The sequence below is a fragment of the Sturnus vulgaris genome, chromosome 1 (assembly GCF_052056855.1).
Source record: "Sturnus vulgaris isolate bStuVul1 chromosome 1, bStuVul1.hap1, whole genome shotgun sequence".
NCBI classification, from domain to species: Eukaryota; Metazoa; Chordata; class Aves; order Passeriformes; family Sturnidae; genus Sturnus; species Sturnus vulgaris.
Window position 1 is genome coordinate 34,934,193 of NC_142243.1, and position 23,569 is coordinate 34,957,761.

General features: G+C 35.8%; 1 protein-coding gene across 6 annotated transcripts in view; it reads right to left on the reverse strand.

The window, feature by feature from the left end:
- ANKRD28 (ankyrin repeat domain 28) overlaps positions 1-23,569 on the reverse strand; it is a 119,488-nt gene that overhangs the window by 47,259 nt on the left and 48,660 nt on the right. For 5 of the 6 annotated variants that reach the window (XR_015803181.1, XM_014893877.2, XM_014893874.2 and 2 more), the window contains one exon: positions 4,218-4,296. Coding sequence is in view for 4 of the 6 variants with exons in the window: in XM_014893877.2 (XP_014749363.2) it covers positions 4,218-4,296 (79 nt within the window). In the remaining 2 variants the exon portion in view is untranslated. Of the gene's footprint in view, positions 1-4,217; positions 4,297-13,214; positions 13,232-23,569 lie in introns of those variants that run through there. The other variant, XM_088163665.1, reaches the window with a different exon arrangement.

A 23,569-nucleotide genomic window follows, 5' to 3' on the forward strand; every position in this document is an offset into this window, starting at 1 on the left:
TTCCAGCTGACCCAGAGGAAACAAAAACTTGTGGGCTGCTAAACCTTAGTGAGATTGAGTTTGACCACACTCATGTAACACTGAGCTTCATGCAGAGAAAATGTTGGGTTAAGCAAACAGCAATGTGCTGTGTTAGTATTTAAGCATCAGGGCAACATAGTAAATAAATCTATTCAGAAGAAAACAACAGGCAATTCAGATGTTGATTTTTGTGAATTACACTGATTTCAGTGAAAGCAATAATCATCTCCACAGTATTTTTAGAAAATAAATGGAAAAAGTTAGTAATCAAAAGAATACATCCGGTGATCCCACTAATCTGTTCTGCTTTTCACATGACACTTCCTGGCACAGTAGACCCTGATGGTATTGAAAATCATGGGACAGCTGGAAAGAATGATTTTTTTATAAAGCAAGAAGCCTCTCCAGAACAGTTGATATGCCAGACTTAAATAAGGGTTGATTTTTTTTAATCAGGACTTCTTGGAAAGAACAAAAATCTGGACATTTGGTTAATTAAGACTTAACTATCATACTTTTCTACTTTTCAGTACTTTTCTACTTTTCAGTAGTTTGCCATCATTTACACTCTTAAAGTCGGTGCAATTATGCAAAGTAGACAGATGTCTTTATGTACCAGGATGTAGTGCTGTACAAAGATCATACAAATTCAACTGTGATGAGTGTTACTACCCTTCCCAGAACAATACAAAATGGGAAATGCTTCTAAAATTATGTTTCTTAAATGACTAAAATATAAATTTCTGTTCTATCCTTTCTGGATGCTACACATAATCTTCATTCCTCCTCTTGTTCACCTCCCTACACAACAAATCTAGGAATGCTAATTGCTTATCAAGCTACAATCCAGAAGTGAGAGATTATTTGAAAATTTAGACTTCCACAAACCACAGTAGCATGAAAAAACTGTTGGTAAGACATTCACATCCTCAGAGGACAAGTTCATTAGTGTTCAGTGTCTCAAAATAAAAACCAAAAGACAATTTACTGTCCAGGCCCAAAATGGAGTTAGTAAAACAATTTTCTTTGATGTCTGGAGCACGTATCCAAACCATCACCTTCAGATTCCTTTGTCCTGGTGAAAGACAATAGGAAAGGTCAAAGAGAAACCTTAAAATTTAGTAAAAAAAAAAATCTCAAGAATTCAACAACTAAGTAAGAATGCTCTTGAGAATGAAAACTCACTCCAAAGAAAGTCTGCAAAAAGGCTGAATCAGGAATCAGTTATATCTTCAGGATGTGCAATCTGGGTTACTTAGGTCTGTAGCAAAGTAATATAAGGACACTGTGACTGCAATATGTGATCCACAATACATATTTGAAAGCAATGTGGATCCCCTGGAGCAGGATGAAAAAGACATTCCAATCAAATTAAAAGAACCCTACGTGTAAGTAGTCTATAATAACACTTAAAGAACAGAGAATAATGAGAAAGAATCAAGTAAGAGCCACCGAATAGTGGAAAGATTAATACTGACTTGAGTAATTTTGAGGTCCAGTTTGAAGAAAGAATAAAAACATCAAAGCAAACATTTGTTTTTCTATTTGTAGAATAGTTTGCACAGCAGGAAAACTGTAAAGTGGTTCCTAGTAACATTCCAGCAAAGCTGTGTTAAAGGACATTACAAGTTGCAAAGACAAGCTTTCACAAGGTGAGAAATGTTAGGATGAAAGTAGTCTACACTTAATTCAATCCCTTGTGCAGGTATGTTACAATAGGTCAGTTAAAGTCACATACCCAATTTTTACATGCAAATTTACTGCACAGAGGAGATGCTTGCACAGAAATGCTATTTATTCAACAAACCACTTTCCTCAATTTTAAAAAAGAGGTCGTGCAACACAAGAAACGGTTTTCAAGTCTTGCTGTGGTAACAGATGCTCTTTATTTTCTCCCTAATGCTCATCTATTATGACAAAATGTACCATTATACATCTGTCTCAAAGGAGATATTTGATTTCCAGCTGAAACACAAAAGATGAATTTCCCTTATCTTTATGAAATGGAGAGGATAAATACACTTAACCTCTGTTCCCCACCTTTCAATTAAGTGAGCTAAAAGACAAATCACAGCTTGTACATTTTGAGACATCTAGACTTGATTTCTCTGAGAACCAGCTGGCTCAGCACTTCTGATATAGCTGAGTGCTCATACTTCACCAACCACAAAGATTTCAAGTCCAGCATTCATAAATGAGGAAGACTAAATTGGTGAGTACTTATTAAAGATTTAAGAGGCTTGCATAAAACTACTGCTTGCAGGCAGGTAATATACAGATTTGTGCCCAAGTACAACACAGCCTTGCAAACTGCACAGCCTGAACACTCAGACATCTCTTTCACCCTGTAATCATTGCCCTGCTTCACTCACTCACAAACGTGTCAACAACTCACACCTACCTATGCATCCCTCACTGCACCTCCTCAAGTTCACTCCCAGGGCAGCCTCTCTGGGACTTTGAGGAGGCTGTGCCTCTCCAGCAAGGCACAACATGGTACTGCAGTCCACAGCTCAGCATGTGAGCACAGCAAGGTTGGAATGACATGGCCACAGCTTTCAAAGCTTTTGATTTGCAGCTGTCTAATGCATTGTTTTGTCGGAAGCAAATATAGATTTTCATTAAATTAATGTTATCTGGGTCATATCAATGTTTCACCTGAACAACCTGCAGACACTGCAGCACCCACAACCTCTCCTCCATGCAACTGCTCAGCTTTGGACTATTTGTATAGTACTAATTCTCACCTCCCTTCTTTGTTCTCCATTTTCCCTTATGCTTAACCCCAGACTATGTGCCCAAACAACAGGACAAATATTTCTTCTCCTACCATTTCCCCCTGTCAGGATCTCGTTTCATTCCCATCTGAACTAGAATTCTTTCTTCCATAAACCCCAAGAAAGGGGTATTTTGTTCTATCACGGCTCTAGTAAAAGGACTGTGTTCATCTAAACCAGCCAGAAGATGCCCTCTCAGAAGTAGCTGACTACAACTCTGCAAAGTTTGTAACATTGTTAGTTGATGAAAGAGGTCACTACACATTTTCAAGAGTCACCAGAACTTGCCTTTCTCCTTGACAGGGAAAACCAGCCCCTTTTTAGATTTTCAAACCTTGCCATCTTTATAAAAGTGAACTTTTCTCAACAAAACGTCACTATAGATTATGTCCATACAATAGATATATTAATTAATATCACATCACGTATATTTATATGTATATATACTTCTATAGAGAGAGTACAAGCAATATATATAATGAAAATATTACATCATACTAAAATTATAACAAATTAAATTATGTCTAGCAAATTCAGTTGAAGGTCTGGAAGCAACTCCTATAACCCTAGAAGTGGCATTTCCTTAAAGCAGAATTTATTAGAAAGGATTGGTGGGGGCTGGTGGTGGTGGAAGTAGTCAGCTTTGCATAGGTAAGACGTGCAATTAAGCAGACTGAAGATTAAAGAAGTTCTGTGGGACTGCTACAAGTTTTCGTCTTTCTATGTAAGCTTAAAGCCCTGTATTATGAATTCAGCCTCAAGCTATTTGATGGGTAGGTCTCTCTAAGATCAAAGACAGTCAATTCAGTCCTTCAGTCATGATGTTCTTCAGGTTTTTGGTTTAGTTTCTTGGTTTCCTTCCCTTTTAAAAAAATCCAAAAACCAACCCAAAGTATACTGTTTTACAGAACTTGGGATTTTCCTTTGTACAAATAAATAAATAGGAAAAAAAAAAGAGACTTTAACATTTTCAGCTGGTTCTAATTATATTCTGTGCATTTAAACCAACAGGCAAAGATACTTAAAATAATACAACCGACTCTGGATGGCATCTTTATGGTCAAATGTAATTGCTTTTCTAAAGAGCATTTCAGAATGAAAGCAATGCTGCTAACACCTATCTGTACCATATACACTATTACTTTTTTAAACTAGTGTTGAACTACTGAAAGCTGATCAAGCTACAAATAAAAATCGCTAAAACCAAGTAAGCTTTCTACAAAGAAATATTTTAGAGCAGAGCTACAGAACTACACAGTACTGTTACACTAATAAGTCTGGAAACTAAAATTTCAGTACAAGCATCTTTAATTTCTAGTACATTCAATACCTCAGTAAAAGCTACACAGACTAAGATGTACATAAACACTTCTTTGGATGTGCATAGAGTTGTTTTCCATTAACAGGAACAGAACATACCAGATAAAATAAGTAGTTCAATAATTTCTGCATCTCCCAGATAGGCAGCAGCATGTAAAGGGGTCCTTTTCTCATTATCCTGTGTAAGAGGGGGGAAAAAAGGTTTTATTTAAAAGAAAAAAAAGTATGGTTTAGCATTTTGTATGTTATGAAAAAACACTGCATAAAAGTTCAACTTCCAAATATTGTACATTATATATTTTTAAAAAACATAATTACTCTAAAGGCATCAGTCACATTTACTAAGACAAGCATGCTTCTCCCTAAGGAGCTCTTAACACCTACATAGTCAACTACTGTTTTCCTGACACACACAGAATGCTCATCACATCTTTAGATTAACCTACCAGTTATAAATCACCATTCACTTGTCTCCAGAGACAAGAACTTGGGTCTGTCCTACACAGTTAAAAACAGTGTGTTACTGTCATATGCAACAATTAGTGACAAACATTTTCTTTTTGAAGTTTAAAGCAATTTCGGAAGTTATTATTTTAATAAAAAATAGAAAAGAACCTAGAGTGTGTAAGGTGAGAAATAGTGGAATCCAACTTCAACTGTCCTGTTTAGTGTAAATAAGCAAAGAGAAGATAGAGGTGAAATTTATTTTGCAAAATCCCATGCTGTACTTTTCATTAGTTCAAGCTGATCTAAGGTCCTTCTGAAGGTATCAGTAGGGAATCTTATTTATTCAGGCACAGTATATACCAATGAAGATTCTCTTTCAAAAGATTAACACAAAATATATCGTAACTCTTTCAAGATCAGTGCCAACTTCCCTGCACCAGTTTACAGCATAATCAGAAGAAGATCACATCACAGTGAGTGATAAAAATGAACAAGAACCAACCAGTTTGCTCTCTGAGGGAAGGCTGGTGAGAAATCAGAAAAAAGACAGATCATCAGTCAGCATCCTGGTTCTGCTCTAAGTTCTGCTTGGATATCTAGCACCTTTTAGTATAGTTTCAAATACACTGGGGGTGAGGGATCAAGATTATATGCAGCAAGAAATTTTAAGCAGCAAGACAATTCTATTAATTCAACTGTTGTGTCACGACTATCATAAAATTAACACTTTTTCTTTTGACATTTTATTGTGAAAAGCATTCTTCTCCCTTGCTAGAATAAACTTATTTAGTGATTCCTGACTTGAGAGCGAGCATCAAGTAAGAATAAAATTAGAGTTCATGGCAGGAAAGACCTTATAGCAAAACTGGAGCTGAGATCCAAGAAGTTCTTCTGAATCATAAAAGACAACTTCAGAATTCAGAGCATTCAAACCACCCCCTCTAAAAAAAAAAAAAAAAAAATCACCTACTCCCTGCTCAGAAAACGTCAAAGCTACACAGTTCACCATACTAGCAGTGTTTCCTAACAAAATTTCTGAATTACAGACAAAATATTCCAAATTGAGCAGTGCAAATCTGACACTGATGCACCCTAAAGAATCAATGCTATACTTATCACTAACCTCACATAGTACCTCACTAATTTCTTGCCAGGATGTCTCAAATGCAGCTTACACATCTAGGATAAAAAAAAGCCAGGGCCCTGGCACTAACGACTTGCTGTCTTGAAAAAAAAACTTTAAGAAAAGGAGGAAAACCAACCACCACCTCCCAAAAAAAGCAAAAACAAAAAACAAAATCAAACAAAACCAAACAAAAATTAAACAAAACAAAAAAACCACAAAACCAAAAACAAACAGAAAGGAATGGAAAAATACTAGATGCACAAAAGAAAAAGAAAAGCAATACAAATAATAAACTTGCTTCCCCAGCTGAAAGACAGTAAAGACCAGCCAGCAATGACAATCTGTTTTCATTCCTCCTGTATGGAGAACAGAGCTGCCTTTTTGATAATGCTAAATAACCTATAAACTAGAGATTAGGGAACACATAAGAATGAGTATGATAGTATGCTGTCTGCAATTTCATCATAGAATTAGAGAAAATAAGATGAGCCATGAGCACATTCTTCTGTAGAGACAGCGTTTACACAGGAGCATGAGACATAAATGCATTCCTCACTCAAAGGGCAAAACTCACTATTATAAAAATGTTCATCACACTTGTGTTGTTGGGGACTTTGTTTTGTTTTGGTTTTTTTTTAACATCTCAGTGACAGTCATACCAGCAACCAATGTGACAGAATGAATCAGAAATCTACCAATAAATCGGTGGACAGAAGGGAGGTGTTTATCTAAAAATACACTAATCACCAAGCCACAAAAATACATTTTCCTGAAACATCCACGGTCCAAACTTGTGATGAATTTCAGACATACTTCTCAAAAAGATCTAACCCCTATTAAAGAAAACATATCCTGAAACCACCAAGATACAACCATAAAAGCAGCTTGAACACAAGCAACATTTCTCTTCCACCACTCCTGTTTCCAAGCTGTGAGTTTCCAGCCATGCAGTTTTGCTGCTCCTAAGCTGACAAGCTGAAAACACTCAAAGCCCAGCCTGCAGTTCTGCAGCAGGGAGCACAAACTGGGAGCATACCCAGGCAGGAGAATGGAGATGTCCCTGCTCTCTGCAGCACCAGGGCAGCACTGCTGGGATGCTCAGGGCTTGCTACTTTCTGGGTCAATCCAGAGATCGGAATTTCAACAATCCCAAACCCCAGGGTATCTATTGACCACAAATATTCCACATGCTGAGGGTGCTGTGACAGAAGCCCTGGCCTTTCTTTCCCCTCTAGTTTCATAGCTGGCACTTTTTTCATGCTTCCAATTTTTTTTTTTTAATTTAAAAATCTCTGTGCAAAAGATTTTGTTTAGTATTTAGAAACCTGTTTTTCAGAACCTGTTAAAAAAAGCAGAAATGCTGCATTCAATAACCTCTTGTGAAGTTTTACTTCCACTAAAGGAAAATTCTCATTTTGCTCCATCTGAAGACTTACATTGAATGAATGAATATTAATAAATGAAATCTGAATAAAACTAAAGAGAATTCAGTATTTTAAATGCTACTAAAGTACTGCTGAACAGATCTACTACTTTTTATTTTAAAAGTAATAATTTGATGAACAAATTTCATCTGCAAATACAAACTGCTGCATGTAAAGGACTACTTTAAATAACACTAAGAAAGCTTTCTGCCTTAACAAGGAACTTTGGAAGCCGACATCTTGCAGCACTATTGTCATACTAATATAAATGCTGGCCTTAATATTCTTCCTTTAATTTCATAAATTTAAATGACACTAAAAAAATTTTCACTAGAGAGCAGGTTTTGTACATACTGTACATACTAACACTGTTGGTACTATTTAATTCCAAGTATTGCAGTGTTGCAGCAGTATTTGACAACACAGAAAAGCAAATGTTGTGGCACCTTCATTTTCAAATTCAAACATCTGCAAGGCAAATGGGACTATTACAACTCTAAATCAGCTCTAAAGGTAGTAAGGACACAGATCACACTGATCGTACTAACCAGGCTTTACATAGTTGAAAGAGAACTTTCAACTTTTTAGAACTTGTTTCCAGTGGAAGCAACAAAGGAATTTATATTCCCAATAAGCAACTCTCAAGTTTAATTCCAGATATTAGTCAGTACTGTCATTAAGCTAAAAAGCAATAAAAGGGCTCAGTTCTTTAGGAATTAGTTTTCAGAATGATAGTTCTGCATCACAAAATCACCAGTATCATATCTATATGTGCCTTTGGGATGCATTACATGAAAAATATATAATCCTGCCATTCCCTGTACTTCTATTTATCAAGTTTCCCAAGCATTTCATCTACACAGGAGTTTGCATAAGGTGTCAACATGAGAAAGGCGAAGGAGAAGGCCTTATGATCCCGTCAAAACCAAATTTTTGGATGGGGCACTGTGAGCTTCTTCATAAACTCTAACCTAGAACAAGGGTGATGCCACCTTTGACCTAAACCAAAAGTTTTAATTGCTTCATTGCATATTTCATGGATCAAAACTTCTACAATGGACAAATCTATGCTAATTTAAAGACACAGGTTTCAAACCTGCCTCTTATTAAAGTATCCTTTGGTTAAGTGTCCTTTGAGATATAACAATTTATTCCTGGTTTGGGTTCTATCTCAGCAACTGATTTAGAGTAACCACATACAACTACAGTGAGTTTTAAGGAGCTAGATGCCTTAAAGGAAAATCTCTTATCCCATACATAGCCAGTAAGACTGCCATAACCAGTCTATGATTCTCCCAAGAGTACATCAGAATATAACTTGCCCTTCAAATAGTTTCAACATCTACAGATCTTTGTATTGAAGCATTTTTTAAAATAGTCTGAATGCAGCTTTGCCCTTCATAAAAACTCCTCTTTAGCTATCTGCTCTTCAAAACCAAATTCTGCAATAACACTTTAATATACTCTCATTATTTCATGGTCACGCTTACAAAATATCATTTAATAGGTGTTTTGTGCTGTATGACTTGTCATCTGTCTGCTTCTACTGCCATCTGTTCCTGGTAGAAATCAACCCTAAATACACAATCGCAAATCTTGAACGAGTTTCAATTCCAACAGACCCTGCAGTAGCTTTAACAAACATTCCTTTTAAGTGAAACTGAGTTTAAACACAACTTAGTGTATTTTTCAATTAGTTTAGAGAGACAGAACTTTTCAACCAGGATAAAGTATAACTCCTGAGTTCACAGAAAATGTCCAAGAAGTGATTACAAAGTATTTCCAACTCTTTGACGGTGTCCCATGTAACAGTGTCAAGTCCCAGTGCTACTCTTGGGATTAGAACAACAAAGGTGGAGTAAGTGTCTACTCTAACTAAATTTTTTGCTCCTATTAAAAAAAATAGAAAAAAAAGAACACACATAAATATTTGGCCTTTATATTCCAACTTTAAACTTCTTAGAAGTTTTAGGTACCTGATTCCAGAAATGCAGACTAACTTCTCAGAAGTATGTTCAGTCACAACAGTGTCTTAAAAATACATATCTAGAAAATAGTAAACTGAAACTAGAAGAAAAAGATTAAGTACTAGACTTTCAAGACTTGTAAATATGTGATAAATTAATACTGTATCCCTATCCTACCTTAACTGTAACTAATCTGCTATTTCTTTAGATTATTTTCTTGTATTTTTAAGTCAATTCTCAGAATTTCATTTGACATAATTTTTGGAAGCAGACCGCTTTCTCCCCATACTCCAAAATTAAGATGCATATCCAATATAGAGTGTTAGAATATTACACTAATGGTCTCCTGCATGATTAAAATATGAAGAAAGCATGACAGTAAACCACAGAAAAAATACGTATTATATGGCTAAACACAAAGTATCCTTTGAAGCCAGACAACAGATACATTTTCGTTGAAATTACTCAATTTGTCATACTAACTGCATTAATTCCTCAAACTAATTGTCATGCTCCTATTTGTATGAACACTTGTACTGCATTTGCAAGAAACATTTTTGAAAGCCCTGTATTAAACTTGCACTGGTAAGATCTTATCACTTCTCATTAAATTTCAGGGCATGTCCTTTTCATGCCATCTATTAGGAGGGCAGAGCAAATCTAGACCTCCAAACAACCACAGAAGGGAGGAATCTTTGCCCTCTTGCTCGTTAAGACAGAGCGACCATTGACTCGAGAGACCTTATCCTGCAGGAGAAAAGAAGTGGTTTTAGCAACAAGGGTCATATCAGCCATAATCTACCAAACCCCACTGTTGTTTCTAATTAAGATCTTCAATACTAGCTTAATAGTGCATGCTCTTTACTTGTTTCTAGCTGATAATAATGATAATGACAATAGTAGCAACAACAACAAAAACTGGCACACCATGGAATAAACCACAAAATCATTTACTCATGACTACCATTTGTGGCCCTGTGAATTTGTGGAGGGCTTAAAAAAACTGGATAACAGCTGTAGGTTACAAAAAAATAAAAGATGCATCAGAAGAGAACTACAGAGTAGCCTGGAAAAATGTCACCAGAGCACCATTTTATGACAAACCAGGAGTTTACCTGAACATAAGTCATTCTAAACACCTGCATTCCTCGAGAGCACAGGCTCACAGTTTTCTAAATTGTCACAAGGAACAATAACACATAAAATACCATGATATGATAATTCTGAGTAGATCTACACTGACCCACAAAACAACCATGAAGCACTATACTTGTAGGACGTTAGAAGAAATTACTATTAGCTATGTAATTGCAAAGGAGACACTAACTTTCTACTCCAAAATTTGATTTTCTAAACATCAAAAACTCAGCAACTGCAAATGGTCAGATCTTGCATATGGGTATATTTCAGAAATAAGACAGAAGTTTAACTTGAGTCTGGGTGAACAGGATGAACAAAATGGGAAGAACTTATGCTGAGTGGCATTAAAAACTACAGCAATGAAAAAGTCTGATCTGTTCTGATTTCATTACTTATGGCAGTCAAAATTGGCTAACAAATTTGGGTATAAAAACTATCGAGGTATATTCATATTTCCACCATAAGAAATGAATGAATTAGAGCAACACAGTGAACCTTGGTCTGGAAACTTCCTTCTCCTGGATAATAGGTTATCTGTCATGGTGAAAACCAAAGCGAGGAAAAAAGTATCATTTATGCCAAACTGGAGTTTTAGAGTCTACAAATAAATTACCAACTGACCAACTATAATGCATTTCATAACCAAACAACTGTTCCTTTTCTGACTATTGAAACATCCCAGGCAATCAAGTTTCTTTCCTAACGTGAAATCTGGGGGATATTTAAAGTTTTACAGAAAAAGTCAAACATTTGAGTTTCACCTTTATCCGGAGAAGAGCAGAACTACATTACCTGTTTGCACACCATTCCACATTGCATGCACACAAATGAGAATCCCCACCAAGGAAGAGGAAGGGAAGAATTCACCTTGCATGGCTTTGCTGTATGGACATACTTGGCAGTTCCAAAAGCACTGTCTTTTAGCATGACGCCTCTGGGCATTTTTAAAATTGAATTATTGTGACTGAATTTAAGCTCATGTTCACAGAACTGCACTAAAATCCCTGGGAAATAATTTACTTTCCATTCAGCTAATTATTCCAGTAAAATAATAAACCTAAAACTGATAAAAATCTCTATCCCTACTGTACCACTGCATACTATTCATACACAATATAAAAACTTATGAACAAAAATCACATTGAAGGTTTGCACAGAAAAAAACATAATTTTATACATATATATATGTATGTATTTATATGATATGTATATATATGTATATGTGTATATATGTGTGTATATATATATATACAGGAACATTCACTTATATTCAAACACTTCTTACTAAAAATTCCTTTTTAGAAACAAGTAAGATAGTTCATTTGTATCTATCCAGTATTTTTAAATAACAACAGGAAATCTCTTTTATAAAAATTGTACAAAATCATCAGATGCCAAACTACTCTCGCCTAAAAGACAATCTAGTCTTTAACCTTGGCACAGAGTAGAACAACTTGAGAGGAAGAGGACAGGAGACCATTTACTTGTTTAGCTTTTACTGAATCCCAAACTTTGATGTTCATAGAAACTCAGTGAAGCAAGATTTTAAATGTCAGTTGATACTACATTTCCAAAAAGATTGGTGAAAAAGGAACCCAAAGTTCAGAACAACTCATATTGTTAAATAACACTGTTCTGGGCATTTCATTAAATGAGTTAACTTCAAATGCTGTCTTACATGACAAAAATCAGGTACAAAACACCATTCAGGTGCAATTGTTTGAAGCCCTGTTCCTCTTATAAGGGTGGCCCCAAAAGAAAGCCACACAAAAGAAAGTGAGTCACACTTAAAGCAAGGAACAGCCATTAAGCTTCAAACTCCATCTAAGATTATGATTGCCAGCAATCATCTTACAGCCAGCTAATGTCTCATTCAGAACATGAGAGTAAAAAATTCTCATTTAAATAAGTAGAGTAAAAAAACCCCAACAAGTTATTTTGATGTGGTTAAGATGTTTAAAAAGTGAAATTCAGTGCTTGAGCATGTCTTGTTCACATATGAGAACAGGAGTGCTTGAGGTGTTTTGGTAGACATTGCATCTTTATTTGTCTCAACTAAAGAGGTCCACAGCAAGAAGACTTTCTGACTTGCTGTCAAGTATTTCAAGAAGCAGATTTTGAAACAACTAAACACCTCTGTATTTTTCCAAGTAATTCAGCTCAAAACCATTTACCTTCAATTATTCTTTTTTGAAAGTATACTGAGTCAGAGTGGTTCTTTGAAATACTCATCTTCTCATATTCTTTAACCTTGATGCTCCATGCAGGTTTTTGTAATATTTCTATGATATTCTGCTGCTCAAGGTGTAGAACTTGTAGTGTAAAAGCATGGCTCGTAAGAAAAGCTAAACCCAGGTTTTTTACATGCTTCTACATTTTTACATGCTTTGTAGACATTTTTACACAACATACAAATGTTTCTGGCTGAATTATAAAGGCCAGGATTTCTCGTGAGCAAACTCAAGCATTCATTTGGATATTGGCTAAGGACCTGAATAACTAAGCAGGTTTTGTGAGCTAATGTTCCCTTTCACAGAAAAGTTCCAACATCAAGAACTGCTACCATTTATCACAAATAAAGTTTACTGAATTCTTGCCCAATACATAGAATGAATAAAGAGCTATTCTGTACCCTTTGGTAAAAGCAACTCAATCTCACAGTGCAGCTGAGGCATTTTGGATGTATTTTCCTTCCTTTAACTTGGGAATAAAAAAGCAACTTTCAGGGCCAAGAGTGTTTGTTAGCATGCTAGATCCCTGTGGGGGAGAGCAAAAAAAAAATTCACTAAAATTAAGAAATATCCACCCATTAACCTCTAGAGCATTCAGAACTCTGCTATACTAAAGAAAAAATAAACACACAAAATCCCAACAACAACAACCACCAAAAAAACAAACACAACCCCCCCCAAACCAATAATGTATCATTGAAAATAATTGCCCTTGGCTTTATCCTTCCCAAATGCCAGTTAAATGATTTATAAACATTTACCTGGTATGTATGGCAGAAGAAAACCCCAGCTTTTAATGCAGTTGCTGGTAAAAAAAAAAAAGATAAATAATTCTGAAACTATTTCTGAAAAAAAAAAAGGCAGTATAAGAAAACAATGGATTTTCCATAATGAGAGTACAGTGCTGTGGAGCACGTTATGTAATCCAGCCTGTGCTCACAGAGTGGGCTGGAACAGGGGCACTGCCTCGTCTTACAGTGTCATCATCTGTAATGCTTGAGGACACAAATAAGAAAATATGCCAAGAGAAAGCAGCACAATAGAGGCTCTGTTTATGCTCCAGTGAAAGATCACACACCACACTAGGTAAGGTATGCACATCTCCACCACAGTTTAAATCCAGCACATTACGTTCAGGCCACTGACACTTTTGTTCAGAAAAGCTGGGGTTTCTGCCCTGTTCATTGCAAAGGCAAGTGCTCAAACACAACCACCAATGTAAAACAGATATTTGTCCCACTAACTGCATTGTCTTGCTGACAGGAAAAGATGTGCTTTTCAGGTCGTATGTTTAATGTTAGCTCCTCTTCTTGGAGCAAGCCAAAACATTTTCCTGGTGTATGTTAAGCTGAACAGCGTCATGAAGTAAGGTCATCTAGCTGGAATATCCAAAGCCCTCCTTTTAGGACACCTGAACTCCAAACAGAATACTACATAATCTATCCTAATTCAAAGGCTAATTGTTGGGCAAGAAAAATCCTGCAGAACACATCTATGCTGAAAAACACAAATAAAATGAGAGTAAAAAAAATTTCCACCCAACAGCAATCAGCAATGGAACATGAAAACTCCCCACACTGATCACAAAAGAAACCCAACAGAAAGCCTCTGACAGTGAGGATAAGAACTCATCTGAACCTGCTGGTTGACTTAGGACCAAAGCATCTTATGTACACTATTTCATAGGCTAAGTGGACACAGGAAAAGCTTAGAAGATAACTGTCATTATAGGAAACTCTTGCAACAACTAAGGCAAAATATTTGCACTCCTTTGAGACAGCAAGTCAGCATCATGTAATTTATTTGTTACCATAATTACACATATACATATGTATATAACTAGTATTTAATGCAAATTCAAACATAAATTTGAAACAGAAATTAAATTAATGGTCAGGAAGGATGATAATAATAAAGTAGGAATTTAAAAGATTGGAAAGAGAATAGAATTCCACTGGTTTTGGAAACAGAAAGGCACAGGCTAATATCACACGCTTGAGAAAATACTCCCTCGAACTTCCTAATAAAGACATTTTATCTGAACTTTTGGAGCATACTCTTCATCAGGAACTCATTGCAATGACCTTCCAGTTCCTTTGTCCTGATACCTGACACCAATATGATCCTTTTCAGGTCCTACTGACAACAGACAAGAGTCCTCCTCCTTGGGTATTTATGGGACAGCCCTCCCTACATCATGTAGCAAACAAATGAGAAACACTTTCTTTTCACTGATTTTGATGTACATCTGTCCTTTATTAAAGAAGATTTAACTTGTGTACAAGGGCCACACTAGACAAACGAAATTATGTTTAACGATGGCATATTGGATAATCCACAGTAAAATAGCTTCAACAACTTGCATAGTGGAGAAAATCTTCTTGTTCAAAGGTATGTTGCATATGTATAAAGTTTTCATCCAGAAAATGACTACAAATAATCAGTAAATTCTAATCCTATCTTGCTTTTCCCAGCAGTGCAAAGTCTTTAAGGACTTTGTCTATGTTGGAAGCTAATGCACATTAAGACTATCGAACTTTTTTTTCCTCTCTGCTCTTTCAGTGGGGATGTTCTGTTCTAAAATACCAATCCTTTGCATGTCAGGCACAGCAACTGCCAGGAATAACTCCAGTAAGCTCTAACTATTCAAGACCTTTGCCTCTAGCTTGTTTTGTAAAGCAAGAAATGCAGAACTTCATTTATGCTCTGAAGGTTACAATATTAAGCAATAATCACTAAAAGTAAAATGGCAAATTAGACATGATCTACAAAATCATTATCACTAAGAATCATACTGGAGACTCAAATACAAAATCCTTGAAACTTTAAACTCTTTAAACTTTTAAATTTGAAGTAATTATTCATGGCTCTCTACACCAATGAGAATTTTTCAACATTAAAGAAATCACAGTGACTGAAACAAAAGCTGTCTCTCAAATTCCCAATTACTGCAAAAGAAATTCAGTGTTTGGCCAATACTGTAAACCACTGCCATGCAGACATCTAGGCCTGTTTGCCCAGTTTAGCAAACAGTAAATCCACATTAGCATAGTACTGGGCAAGCTTACTAGGGCTGATGAGAAGGAGGATATGTTTGCCTGAGTAGCAATATTAATTCATACTAAAGTCTCTAAAGAATAATTCTCATTTCCTGTCAAGGCAGCAGCATGCCATGTAATGCTCTCAGTTCCACCCTTTGCAATGGTAACTTTTCAAGAGCTACTGTCCAGAAGACTGCTGTACTGAGTACCAATTTGCTGATGTTGGTTCAGATTATCCTGTAACTCTCCTGCAGGTTTGTTTGTACCACTCTAATAAGAATAATAACTTGGTACATCCGAAAATCTCATTTGCAGAGGTTAAAAACATTGCTATTGACACAAAGCAAAGAGTTATTCCTCTCTGTACTGTCAAGTTTCTCTCATTAAGCATTTCAATTCTGAAGGAAGATGCCTAATTATACAGATTTGTATTTAAAACATCTTGAATCTATTTCTACACCAGCAGAGGTACTCAACACCATTTGGACAGACTTTATATTGAAGCTGAAAAACATGATTCACTCTAAACCATTACAGAGGAACTAAGATAATCTGATTAATCATTACAGATGACAGGCTTGAATAACATCCCACACTAATGAACAGGAAATGCTCAACTTTAAGTTACAGTAAATAATTTCTGCATAAAGAATTTAAATAATCTTTGAGTAGCTGTGGATACTGTTTACAATATACAACTGGCAGCAATTTTCCACTACACCTAGAAGAATTAGTGTCCAAAGTTCTCCATTTCTGGAATCAGTCAGGCTTCAGATCAATGGATCAAACAACCTAATATTCAATCCTTTAGAAGCAGAATCAGCTTTTGTATAGAAATTGCTTTCCTACATTTCCTTTAGTGAAGTTTCTTCTTATCTCTTCAGACATAAAACATGAATATTCATGTATTTAAGAAGGTACTTAATTCTTTACCAAAATCATTCCAAGACATTCCCAAATGGTAGTGCTGCACTCCATTTCCTCCTTTAAAATCACTTCACTGAAAATTGATCAGGCTTAGTGACAAGGTGTTTCACAAGCTTTGTCTCTTGTTAATACAACATCACGTACATTGGTCTGTGCTAGTCACAAAACATCCTTCTAAAAACCAATTCCTGGACTTTCTTATATGCAACGTACTTCAGCTCCACATTAAAAGCTGATGCATAGATGCAAGCTCTGAGCAGCCACAACCTGCTCCGGTTTGTGCATCACAAACACTCCCTTCAAAAACAGAATTCTTCACAGAATCTTCTTGCCATTTTTCAGACGTGAAAAAATTTCAATTAACTAAACACATTTTAAAGCAAGAGTCTCATATGACTCATAATTTCATCAGGCTGGTCACACAGGAAATGAGGTTTAAGGAGGAACAAACATCTTACTCCCATTAGAAAGCGTATTTTATTAGAAGAATGTGGGCAAACAAATAGAGAAGATAAGAACTACCATCAATCTCTGAGATTATACACTTTATTTTTCTCACATTTAAAAAATGTATTTACATATACTTTGCACAAAATAAAAACATACCAAATTAAAGCCATTAACTATTTTAAATGCCTCTATCTAATTACAAAAGCTCTCAGTTCTTTTTAGTGATCAGTTCTTACTAAGAGATAATTATTTTTATTTAAATGGGTAATAAAAATTCTTCTATTAGAAATTAGTAGTAGAAGGGTCTGAAGGCATACACAGCTCGTTTTGTGGTTTATGTCCAGCCTGAGTTCACCTGTGCTTTGTGAAATCCCACAGCCCCTCACTTGCTCAATAGAGGATCTCTTGGCCTCTGTTCAAGCACCTAAAGCTGGGTTCCAGGCAGAGGCTGCCAGGCAGCAGCTGCTGCCCTGAGTTTCTCAGCAGTGTATTTTACTGCAGGAATTCTCTTTATTAGTGTTTGTTTGTACAGGAATGTTTTATTTCCTCTCCAACCTCCTGCAGTTAGTTCAGAGGGCTGTTCTCACTGTCATTTCATTACATGCCTACTGTTGTTCACATTAGGTAAGCGACCATAAAAAAAAAAGCTCACATTTTATATATAACTTGCATGCATTTATATAAAGGCATACACATGTATGTGCTCTTTCAATATACAGTTATTATCTGCAGGAAAACTGAGGGGGAATTACTGCTTGAAAATCCAAAGGATGAAACTGAATTAAAATAACTAGCACCAAGCTCTAAGTTATAACATATCCTACGTTCTCATCATACTAAAAATCTTTCAAACTCAAAAATACCTGTAATTTTATCCCTCAAATCTGCTACGCTCTAAACTGAAGATAAAAACATATTACAGAGAATGTTCAACCAAGCAGAAACCTTTCTAGTGGAGAAAGAAACAGCTTCAAGGTTGAACTGATTTTTAAATAGATAAAAAATACAGGAAATTAGCAAGCAATTTTAAAACAATTTTTCCTCTAGATTGGATCACTATAATGTGAAGATATAAATATTTAAAGATACACACCAGCTATAAAAAACACATTACAAAGATAGGACTCTAAATTTGTTGTTATTCCAGCTGTCTCTGAGAGAAAAAAAAGTTTTCTCAATATAGCAGAAAACATGCAAATATTTCTATGCATTTTATTAATACCTCAAAAGTCACCATTTTTAAGTAAACACTTCTTTGCTATGATTAGACTCAAGATATTACAACATTTTTGGAAAGAAGGCCTTAAATTCAAGTTTTATTTTAATAGGTCTAAACGATGCACTCCTCCAAAATACTACTGCAGCTACACTTTCACAATGTCAGTCTAGATGGTTCAAGTTACAGTAACTACAGTTTTATTAAAAGCTTGCCTGCATTTGGAAATTAGCAAAAGACCCAATAAAAAAAACAGTGACTGAGACTTTTAGAGAAGAAAAATGAGACAGATTGAAACTCTTAAGCGATGGCAACAACCAAGAAACAAAAAGTGTATAACCTGTTGTTTTAAAATAGGAACAAAAAAAATAAATAAATTGTGCTCTTCAGAATATTTTACAATTTTCTGGGCATCTTTTTAATTCCTCCCTCACATTCAAATGAGTAAACCAGACGTTATGTCTGTCCTGCCAAGGAATACAATAAGATGCTGCTCCACAGTAACAAATACTTTAGTGCAAGTTTTTGTTGCCAACTCCAGTTGCCAGTGAAAAAGTCCTTCCTGTAAATCATCTGATTTGCCTGCAGGAACCTGACAAAATAGTTACCAACACTGGCTGTGAGGCATGTCTGGGACAAATAGACTGGTTACCAAATCCATAATCTCACCTCTTCAGAAACACAACTTGAAGAATTAAAAACTTTTCACAACTTCTGCTTAGCTTTTGCTACATTACACTCATTTTTTAACCACTATTTATCTCACCAGTTTAGGTACAAAAACCAGAGAGTAGCTTTACTGTGATTGCCAGAAGCTTTCTCTATAACCAAGAGGTGCTACAGCTGAACTGGCCTGGAAAATTATTTCCCTGCAAACATAGTCTGAGTGCACCAAATCACAAACCACTTTTCCCAATCAGTAGTGTCAGTGCTCCTGAAGTGGAAAGGAGTACTGTTTGGACATTTGGACATCTATTGCTTTTATCTGGCCCATACAGATCTCTGTAAAACTGTCAGCTTTCTCCCCTGTTCTCGAAACTATTTCCCCTCCCATTAAAAACAGCCTCTGAGTCTTGCCCTCACCAAAAGCACAGGAACACGGCACTGCACATCAACCACCACTGTTTAAAGAGCATCACATATTAAAGCACATAATGCTTTGAGAACTTCTTCCAGTTGTCCCAACCAGCAAATTCTTACACTAACAATGACTTTAAGTTACAAAGGCACTGATACCAAAAGGCATAACTCAAACATTTTATGCGTATCAATTAATGCAGAAAATTTTCTAGAAGCACATAAGTCAAACTAAAGTGAATTTACATTTGTAGCCTGCCTGTATACTTTTTCTAAAAAAATAAAAAAATAAATGAGAAAATCCACATTAGTAATTGGTAAAATAATTGGCTACAGAAAGATCGTGAACACAAAGGTAAGAAAATACCTAACGATTATTTTTACCTTATTACAAATGATGGCTTCCCATTCGTTTTCAAGCAAGTCAACGATATTTACTCCTGAAAGGTTCTTTATACTGAGAAATATTTCAATGTAATTGCTGAATTAGAGAGCAATTACAATTTCCCACAAAACAACATATATAAAAATTATATTAATGTATGAAATAGGCACAGGATTCATTTGCATGATCAGAACATCAAACTTTATTAAATCTTGTAGAATGTTCCATACTGCAGCCAAGTAATTCAGGCTTTCCTGTTGTACACTGCACTCTCAAATGTACAGAAAAACACCTGTTACTCCAGTAGTTCAAAGAACAAGGTAAAGTATAAAGATGAAAGAGAAGTGACCATACATCCATTACCTATTTTTTCTATTTAACCTCTTTTAGGGCTTTGCTGACCATAACCATCATCTCAAAGAATCTATCTTGTTATTTAAACCATACTGAAATTTTCATTAGTCATTCTTAAATTACAACATATTTGAGACTCTCAATAGTCTAATTCTCCTGATACCCAGACCTGATGCTGTATAAGGAATCCTAGACTTGTCACTAGACTAAAAAGCCAGTTTTCTTCCTCTTCCAGTATATACAGTGATCTGCAGAATAGGATAACCTAATGTTGTGTCTCACCCTATAACAACATCCAGCACCACTCTCCTACTATGCAAAAAACGCAAAAGTTATGCAAACCAACATTTGGCAGGACTGGAAGCCCACATGTCTACTGGAACACGGAGCCACCCCACCACTCAAAATACCAGTCGGACATAACTTTAACCATCCTGTTTGTAGTCAGCACTTTGGTGCTATAGGATCTTACCCCTTGTCAGTCCCCCCAGTAAAATATGGGATTTATGGGCAATACTTCATTGCTATCTAATGTAAGTGTGGGTTAGGGAGAGCAGACAAAAGACCATTTGGTTCCATGGTTTTGTTTTGTTTCTCCCTTCTTCCCAAAATAGCAGCACAGGTGAATTTTAACTTTGTGGTTACTTACTATACAGAAAAGACATTAAATTAAGAGCCATGATAGATCAATAATTCAAAATAGAAATCATACAGAGAACCCTGATTGCTACAGGCTAACGATGGCTGTAATGGTACAGCCTGAGGAATTTAACTTCCCCTTATTACATTTTATGTCGTGAAAAAATACCAACTCACATATAAAGTAGCCTTAGAACATTTAACAATTTAAATCTATTTTAATCTCACAAAGCACAATATACAGTAAGATCCCAGTATTCATGTCCTTGTCACATATGTCAATATTATTATTTTATATAGCAACAGTAAGCGCTTTTGAGCACTGTGAGAGATCTGTGATTTTGGGAATCCTCCCAAAAAAGAGCTTGTTTGGCTTTAGTACGGGAAGAGCAAGGGGCACACGGACACCAGTTCCAGAGAGGATCAGATGTTTGTCCCCTCGGCTAAGATCAAGTGCAATGGGATTATAAAAAATGCATATTGGGTTACCTGAAGTATCAATTTTCACGGCCAGAAATACTACCCTAATAGGTCTAGGAGGAGGAAAAATGGTTCTGATTTTGAACAATCACTTCAGTAGTCAGATTTGCAACCTTTAAATCATTTTTGACAGTGAGCTGGCATTCCCTTGAGAGCATTATATTCTTAACTAATAGCTGAGATTAAATATTCCATTTTCATGAGCTTTTAAACGAAACATACATCATATGAGTTTTGATTACAAACAGAAATGGCAGAGTTTACAACAGTAACAGTCTCCAAATCTTAAAAAAAAAAGCCCAAATCAATACTAATTTATAAATACAATGTTGAAATCACTCAGTTAGCTAAAACTAATCGCTGAAAAGTAGAATTCAAACCAGCCACACTAATCTAATCAGGAAGAGCAGGAAATGTTGATGATCTCTATTAATTAATAGATATTAAACATGGCCATTATCACACACGATTGTCCTTTCTGTCAAGTCTCAAAAGCTCAGGATGGTACCAAGGAATAAAAATAATTTTTTAAACAAACACACATGCACAGCATAGCAAAAACCATGCTTGTAACAGAAACTATGCTGTCTGACAGATGTGATGCGTGTGATTTAAGCCTGATTCATGAAACAAGCAGCTACAGTTACTCAAGCTTTTTTGGGGAAAGAGAAGTGAGAAGCAACCCCTTCCCCTCTGGTTGTTTTCTTTTTTTTCCATTAACTGGAACCTCAGGAAACTACACCTTTCAAACAATTTATTTGAACAAAGTTCCTATAAAGCAGTTTTGTCTATGAAGAGTTGCACATTTCCAGCTTGCATAGAGGGTGAGCTTTTTTGAACCCCAGTTGAAGCAGCTAGGGATACACTCAGTTTGTTCTTTCTTCACAATAGATTACAACAGCAGACAGAATACAATACATACTTTATAAATCTAAACTGAATCTGTGACTCAAGAGGCTGGTGTGGCATGAACAGAGAACAATCTTCCCGAAAAAAGCCCATTTGCTGTTTGAACATCATCTTACACACAGCAACTCACAATCTGAAAGAATTCGTAAAAGTAAGAAGGGAAATGAAGCTGGATGAAACAGAAGAAAAAAATACCCACATTTGAATGTCACTGTCACAACAAGGATGTACAACAGCCCTATCTTCAGTTCACTTTTGGGCAAAATTAACTCACAGAACTGTTGCTGGGTCTCCAGTTACAGAGTCCAGCCCATGCACAAGGGAAGGGAGGATGGAAGGAATCTCAACTATTAGAATACAAACTGCAAAATAATTAGTTGCTCTTGAGAGGGGGAAATGACTCTGCAGAGGCATTGGAGGGAATGACTCTGGAATTCAAGTAACTGTACTGAAATACTTGGACAGCAAAGTGGAAAAAAATCCAGTGTATACACTGGTCTGATACAATCCACAATGGTCAAAACAGTTTATCCTGATCCTTCTCTTTTTTAGAAAGATAAATAACTACTTCATTTTCTTCCCTTTCTCCCTCTTTCCGTCCACACCAATTTGTAACACATAACTCAGGGAGCAACTCTGGACCTAGGCTTATGTAGATATATTACCTCCAGCCAAGGACATCTTGAACAAAAAACCCAAGGAAAGGAACAAAATGCACACAGACACACAGAAAAATGTACTAGGCAGTCTACTTCATTTCTACCGGACAATGGGAGAATTTACATGCTCATTTAGTGCCAACAAACTGCACTCATAGGATAAAGGTAAATCTAATATTAAATACTGCAGTAGGACTAGGATGGCCATGATAATAAACAGTGGCCATGTGTGATAAGCATCTCCCTACGCTGAAGAAGGTGGCTGTGAAAAAATGGCATATTTATCCTATATGGACTCCAGCCACACCTTGGGTGTTACTAGGCTAACACCTAGTGCACTCATGTTCTATTAAAGGGAGATGTATCCACAGAAAGGAATAAAATAAAAAAAGAATTAATATATAAAAGCCTCTAGATTTTGACTATTCTATCTACAATATAAGTACCTGCCAATCTGAAGTAATTCTATTCAAAGACAGCAAAAAATTATGAACTTTTCCTATTTAAGCACATTAGTTGACTTCTCATCTTTCTACTTACTTGCAAGTATTTGACAAAACTTAAGAACAAAACCCAATACCAAACCACTCCCACATAGATACTGAAATACAGCAGAGGCTTTGGTAATACATAATAAAAAAAAGGCAGAAATATAGTAAACCTAACTTTGTTTACAAGCTCTATAGCTATGAATGCTAAACCTGACTTTAACAGATGAATGAATACAAAGTAACAACACAAACTAATTATCTTCTAAAAATAAAAATGGCAAGGTGACCAGCATGTAGATGCAGACATGAGAAGGATACAAAACTAATGCTCTCATAACTAAAAAGAATATTAAGTCTTTTGGTATAATTGATCAAACAATCTTGCTTAAGGACATACAAAACTCCTGAAAGAGTAAAAAACGTCCAACCTTATCAAACAAAGTTTCAGATTTGATAGAAAATTTCTTTATATAGGGTACTACTCAAGC